Source organism: Nyctereutes procyonoides, unplaced genomic scaffold, assembly GCF_905146905.1.
Source record: "Nyctereutes procyonoides isolate TBG_1078 unplaced genomic scaffold, NYPRO_anot_genome, whole genome shotgun sequence".
Lineage (NCBI taxonomy): Eukaryota > Metazoa > Chordata > Mammalia > Carnivora > Canidae > Nyctereutes > Nyctereutes procyonoides.
In genome coordinates this window covers 39595573-39603103 of record NW_026575082.1, presented here as the reverse complement: position 1 = coordinate 39603103, position 7531 = coordinate 39595573, and the positions used below count along the sequence as shown (strand labels likewise).

Here is a 7531-nt window from a genome sequence, read left to right as displayed (position 1 = left end):
AATCCAGAGCCCCATGTCATTGACCATGGTTGCAGCAGTGCCCTTCCTTCAGTACATTTCATCTTTTTTAAAAAATATTTTATTTATTTATTTGAGAGGGAGAGAGAGAGAGAGAGGGAGTGCATGAGCAGGGAGAGGGGGAGCTGTGCAGAGGAATAGGGGTTAGGGCAGAGGGAGAGGGCAAAGGAGACTCTCCACTGAGCACACTCCCCATTGAGCAGGGAGCCTAAGTAGGACTTGATTCCAGGACCCTGAGATCATGACCTGGGCCAAAGGCAGACACTTAACCAACTGAGCTACCCAGGCACGCCACCTCAGCTCACTTCTATGGCTATATAGGATTTTCTATGACCAGCTGATAAAAGAGGAGAAACTTCAAGCTTGGTTTGTGCATGGCTTGCCTTGGTATGTTTAAACTGAAAATCATGGTGATTGTACTATAGTCCTCCTCAGGGTAGCCTTGAGAGAAATGGTGATGGAAAATCCTCCCAATGAATAGGGCTTCTAGTGGCTCACCTTTGTATAGAAGGAAAAGTGGCCTCAAGGTTGGAATATATTCAGACTCTAGATCAATGGTGAATGGATTATTCAGGGGCCTGAAAGGAGTAAGATTGGAAGGTCAAAAACAAGGATGTCTGGGGTAGATTCATGTGGATGAACATCTGGGAGTATGAAACAAGGGAGAAGTTCTTTGTTTTTCATGATAAAGCTCACAAAGAGCATCCAGTATGGAAGAGGTGCTCAACAACTAAGTAGACAAAGCAACTCGGCCAGATGACATCAGCCAGGCTCTGTCACCAAGTGTCTCAGTGCTGGTCCAACAGGATATGAATAAAGTAGCGATGGTGGCCAGGATGGAGGCTGTGCATGGGCCCAATAGCATGGATATTCATGCTTCTCATCCCCAGAACTCTGGGCTTTAGAGCTTGGATTCTTCAGTGATAAACCATCATCAGATGGACAAAATCTCAGTGAAAAGAGTCTTTTAGGTAGGCGTGATGGTTGCACAACACTTTAAATATTTAAAGTCACTAAATTGTATGCCTAAATATGGTTAAAGTGGCAAATTTTATGTATATATTTCTACCACAATAAAAAAATTCAGTAATGTAACATACCCCAAGCCACTGATTTGTGTAAATGGGTGAATTGTATGGTCTATAAATTATATCGCAATAAAGCTGTTTTTACAAAAGAGGTTGGGGGAGTACTTCTCTTTCAGATATGTGCCCTATCACTGCAGTGAATTTTGTCCATTTTGAAATATCTGCATAAACATGATACCAGCTTTTCCCCCCAGTGTATACTACTGATATTATGCAACATCCACCAATGTTCTTTGATAGAGAAATCTTACTGATAGTTCTGCTTCTTTTCCAACATAGTATTATCATTACCTTTGTAGCTGGTTTTACAAACTTCTTGGCAACAGTACAGCATATCCCTTTTTTTCTGTGAAGAGTGCATCCTTTATGATACCTCTGTAGTTTTGGTTTCTCCATCACTTTTAGCAATAAAATCCATCAATTTTGTGTTGGGAAGCACTTACATTGTTTGTAGTTGTTCTGGAAAAACTTTATTGCTCCATCAAAATAAGTCATTGTACTTTGTGGGAAAACACCACTGAACCACTGAAGTTTTCATGGTTTCCTGCTGTTATTGGAAATCATGTTTGTAATGGATATCACCCTGGAGGGCTAGGGGCAAATGCATCACCAGTCCACTACAATCCAGTTTTCAGACTTTTCTGCTCATACTTTCTATTCTTACAGACTTATATTTTTTTAGCTTGGTTATCATAGCCATATTCTTACTTCTCCTAGCACATATTGCTTTACCTCCCTTCATTTGTCCTTGAATCTGTTCTTTATATATAAGACACTATCTTGAATTATGGTATTTACATCACTATTTTCATCAGTACCACTTTTGAATCATTGATCTGTTATTGTGAATTAGGGATAATCATAATATTAATGACTAAAAGTACAAATTTAATGAGCATGAAAAATGACATGTGTTAGCTGAGACAAAATCTACTTACACCATATAACTGAACTTTGGCTGAGTTGAGCTGATGGGATGCTGGGTTAACCCAAGGGTTCGAGAATCTCATATCGAGCAACCACACCTATTTTCCCCCTCTTTTCTTCTCTCTTTTTTTCCCCTTGTTGGTTCTAGCTAGTTTCCTCATCTACCTTCTTCACATTCTTACTCTTCTTTCTGTTCCTCATTCCTCTGTTTCTTTTTTGAGAGTTATGATATTAAAATGGAAAGAGACCATGTGATCATTAAGCCCAATGACTTCATTTTACAGATAAGGAAAGTCCAGAGAGGTTCAATTAACTAATCTAAGTCAAAAAGATCAGGCCTGGTCTCCTGGCTCCTTTCACTCATGGCCAGCATGCTTCCATTTTGCCAGAAAACCTTCTCTTTCAGCTCTTCTTCCTGGTCCTTTCATGGCACTGACAGTGGTTGGACCCATAGTGATTAAGGTTGTTTGTTATCAGGGCTAAGAAAGTAGCATGTTAAGTGAGTCAGAACTTTCATCCTCTCTCTCCTCTCATTCCTGCCCCTATAGAATATTCACTTACAATCTCTGTGCATTCTCCCTCAAAACATATGTCAAACTTATACACTATGCTGGTATCATTGCCCTAATTCATACTGTCATCATCTTTCTCTTATACTATTTCCACAACCTCTCTTCTGGTTGCTTTGGTTTTAAGAACTACTTTGACTTCTCAAGCCCTAAATCCAAGCATCCATCCATCCATCCTCCATCCATCCATCCATCCATCCATCAATTTTGCTGTGGCCAGAATGGTCTCATAATGTCACTCTCATCTCTTTGATGATTCTTATTTTTTTTTATTTATTTATGATAGTCACAGAGAGAGAGAGAGAGAGGCAGAGACACCGGCAGAGGGAGAAGCAGGCTCCATGCACCGGGAGCCTGACGTGGGATTCGATCCCGGGTCTCCAGGATCACGCCCTGGGCCAAAGGCAGGCGCCAAACCGCTGCGCCACCCAGGGATCCCCTCTTTGATGATTCTTAAATCCCTACAAGATAAAGTACAGCCCTTGAGCAAGGCATCTGACCACCAAGTCTCTCTGTGGTTTGGTCCCTGCTCTTCTGTCTGGTCTTATCCCAACACTCTGTATATTAGTCAGGCTAAGTTATGATATACTGAAAAAACAGCCCCAGTATCTTAGTGGCTTAACAGAACAAAAGTTTATTTTTTATTTATATAAAGTGTGCTGCAAATTTGGATGACTCTCCAAAGGGCCTGTTTTCTATGCAGCGACTCAGAAATCCAGTTGCCATGACAATATGACATTTTCATTTCACTAGGTTTCCTCCATAATTGCCATGGAGGGAGAAGAGAGAGCTAGAATGTGAGCATGAGTTCTGTGCATCCGCCTAAAAGTGACACCCACAGCTCATTGGCCAGTTTATCACTTAATTGCAAGGGGACTGAAAAATGTGGAGACTATTTCTACTATGGTCCCTCCTTGCAACTGGAGCTCTGGAAACACCTGAGTACTTGTTTCCCCAGTACAAACTATAGGCATTCCACCCTATCTAGAAATCCTTCTTGCTGACTTCACAAACACAAATTCAAGTCTCTGTTTCTTCTAAGTCATAGCTGACTTTCTCAGGCTAACTTGATGCTTTTCCTCGAGCAATGGAGCAATGTTCCTCAAGCATCTTGTAATTAGCTCTACCATAGGTCTTTTTATATTGTTAAAGTCATTTGCCTGGCTGTTGTCCTCTAAATGGAAATTTCTTTGTGGATAGAGAAAGTGTATTTTCATCTTTAAGTCTTCAGTTTTAATACAGTGATATGTAGAGACTTTTCTTACCTGTGGTTGAACAAATTAATGAAAGAAATGACTATAAAAGTGTACATTTTGTTGTTATATCACACCCACACCCCTACCACCTTAGCCCAAAAAGCCACCTTCTCTTGCTTTGAAAACCACAAGACCCTTTCTGATATTCCTCTTTCATTCTTGCCCATATCCAGCTCACTCTCCTCTCAGCAACCGCATCATTATGAAACATAAATCTGAGCAGGGCTTCCTATTTCCTTAGAATAAAATCCAAACATCTGAATTCCTTCCCCTGACCCACTGCCTGCCAATCTGGCCTGAGCTCACTCTCTATCTTGTGGCTCCCACAGTGGCCTCCTCTTAGTTTCCTGAACCCACTAAGATTTTCCTTCCCCTAGGGCTTTCTCAGGGCTGGTTCCTTTGCCTGGAATGCTACTACTTCCTCTTTCTTGGTTAGTTCTTTCTCAGTCCTCAGCTTAAATGTCACTTCTCTAGTAGTTATGATTGTTCTGTTTTGATTGCAAATGAGAAAATCCCACTCAAACTACCCTAAATAAAAAGGGAATCTATTTGCTCTTGTATATAACAAGTCCACAAATAGTGCTTGTCTTCAGGAAAGGCTTGATAAATGTCACTGAGGACCCCATTTCTCTCATTTACTGTATAGCTGTAGCTCTTTCCTCATGGTCACAAAATGGCTGTCATTTTCTGGACTCACATCTTCACATTATCATCTCCAGGAGAAGAGAGAGGGTCTTTTCTGGTAGTTCCTATTCAAGTATAGGGGTTCTGTCTCTCATTGGACTAAGTTGTATCACATGCCTGAGTCTAAACCAGTCACCTGGGGTAGGACATCAAGACAGTGGGGAGGAATTGGGCTTGTTTAAATCAACAGGTTTACCTCCTCCTTGGAGTTGAGGGTGGGACCACACATAACCTAACAACATGTCTGCATATGAGGGAGAGTTTAAATTTCTAATAGATAAATAGTACTTTGGGTGGGAAAAGAGGAATATAAATGACTGGAATTCAATTCCCCCCAAAATTCATCACTCTTTCTCAGAGGAGCCTTCATTGTCCAACCTCATCTAAGGAAGTCCCTTCTGTTATCTATCTATCTATCTATCTATCTATCTATCTATCTATCTATCTATCATCTATCATCTATCTATCATCTTTCTATCTATTTATCATCTATCTATCTATCATCTATTTATTTATGAGATGGAGGGACAGGAGGTGTAGAGGGAGAGGGAGAGAGAGAGAATCCACGCTTAGCACAGAACCTGATACAGGGCTCACTCTCACCACCTGAGCTGAAATCAAGAGTTTTATGCTTTAACCAACTGAGCCATCCAGGTGCCCCCCATCCTGATCTGTTATCTTCTGTTACTGAATCCTTCTCATTTCCCTCAAAGACCCACTACTGTGTGCGCTGTTTATTTGTTTACCTGTTTGTAGTCTGAATCTCTCACTAGGCTCCAACTTTGTAAGAGCAGATACCACACATAATTTATTTCCTAGTAGTGAAACATACTAGAAAATTAAATAAATACTCTCTTAAATTAAAAATGATCAATTTTCTTCTTTTTAATTAGCCCTGGTTTTTACCAAGGGATGAGGGAGTGGAGGAGGGGTTGGAAGGATAAGGGTGAATGTAAGCACTGTGTTAATTTGGCTTTTCTTTGTCTAAAAGCTTAGTCCTCGAGGAGCGTCAGCGGCCCAGGCAGCCCAGCTTCGCGGAGGCTCTCGGCGCGCGGCGGCCCGCAGGCACCCGGCACGCGCCCGCCCCGCCGCCACGATGCCCAAGAGGAAGGTCAGCTCGGCCGAGGGCGCGGCCAAGGAGGAGCCCAAGAGGAGGTCGGCGAGGTTGTCCGCTAAACCTGCTCCCGCAAAAGTGGAAACGAAGCCAAAAAAGGCGGCAGGAAAGGATAAATCTTCAGACAAAAAAGTGCAAACAAAGGGGAAAAGGGGAGCAAAGGGAAAACAGGCTGAAGTGGCTAACCAAGAAACGAAAGAAGACTTACCTGCAGAAAACGGAGAAACCAAGAACGAGGAGAGTCCAGCCTCCGATGAAGCAGGAGAGAAAGAAGCCAAGTCTGATTAATACCATATACCATGTCTTATCAGTGGTCCCTGTCTCCCTTCTTGTACAATCCAGAGGAATATTTTTATCAACTATTTTGTAAATGGCAAGTTTTTTAGTAGCTCTAGAAACATTTTTAAGAAGGAGGGAATCCCACCTCATCCCATTTTTTAAGTGTAAATGCTTTTTTTTAAGAGGTGAAATCATTTGCTGGTTGTTTATTTTTTGGTACAACCAGAAAATAGTGGGATATTGAATGTGGGAGGCTTTGATTGTCTTGGGTGTCAGCTCAACATTCCATAGACGGGGTAGTTTTTATATCCTATAATACCAAGCATACTAAATGGCAATTTGGAGTCAGTCGTGCATTTAATATGTCTTGAACATTTTAAATTTCTTCTATTCCCATGTTGTTTTTGGTAGAATTGTTTCCTAAAGAAAACCACTCCTAGATCTTGGCTCTCCTTGTCAGAATTCTTGTGCACTCTGTAACATCTTGGTTGTGGTAGTCCAGTTTTTCTAGTAACTGTTAATGTGCTGTGCAAGATTGAAAATTTGAATATGTAGTGTATATGATATTAAATTGTGAATTAATGGGACTTAACAAAGTAATAACAGTGTATCAGCATTTGAAGATATTGGTACTTGATATACTGTTAAGGAAAATTTGCCTCCAAATTTTAAGCTGGAAGGTCACTGGAATAACTTTTAGAAAAGGATCACAACTACATGATTTTTTAGATTTTCGGTACGTACGTTAAGAATTGTGTACAAATTGAAATGTCTGTACTGATCCTCAGAACAACCAATAAAAAATTATGAAAGAAAAAAAAATAAAAGCTTAGTCCTCTTTCCCTCTCAATAATCCCTCAAATTCCCCATCCTCAAATCTTTTCTTATTAACCCATCTGCTCCTGGCTCTCTGGTAATTTGATGTTCTTTTGGGTTTTTCTTTTTAAACCTGGCTTGAATTAGAATCTCAAAAGGAATCTTAACTTTTAAAAGAGAATTAGTTAAATTATGTTTATTCAGAGGACATAGGAACCAAGTCCTCTCTCTCTTTGTGTTTTCTCAGCGCCTACAAATGTAGCAGGTGTGCTTTACTGAGTGAAAATTCAATCTACCTCATGAAAATTGACACTGAAGTCGATGCCAGTTAGTAGCAAGAGAGAGGAGAGGTAGCAGTGAGCCAGGAAAAATAAAAAAACTGCCAAGAAGGAATAAAGGAGTAAACAGTGAAGTGGGAAGTTAAAAGGACATGGCTCAAGAGAAGGAAAGTTAGAATACATTTGGGAAATGGAGGCAAAACTCACAAAATAGAAATAGACCTGGAGGGATCTTCTTTCTTTCTTACACATATCCATTTATTCATCATGTAGTATGTTCCAGGCTCTATTCTAGGAACCAAGCATATGGAGATGACCAAAACATCAGTTTTTGACATCATAGAGCTCATGTTCTAGTGAGGGAAGATGGATAATCAGCAAATAAGGAGACAGATGATGAGCTGTTGGATACTGATGTCAGATTGAAAATGCATCTGCTTTTACTCTCTCCTGAGACCCGATAGAATGAAATAAAGGCTCTTTTAAGGCATAGATACTCATG

General features: G+C 40.5%; 1 protein-coding gene across 1 annotated transcript; it reads left to right on the top strand.

Annotated features, from left to right (window-relative positions):
* Positions 1-5549: 5549 nt before the first annotated feature.
* LOC129514550 (non-histone chromosomal protein HMG-14) lies at positions 5550-6751 on the top strand. The gene has a single exon (XM_055333224.1). It carries the CDS (start codon positions 5639-5641, stop codon positions 5942-5944), a length of 306 nt encoding a protein of 101 aa, XP_055189199.1. The 5' UTR covers positions 5550-5638; the 3' UTR covers positions 5945-6751.
* Positions 6752-7531: the final 780 nt, after the last annotated feature.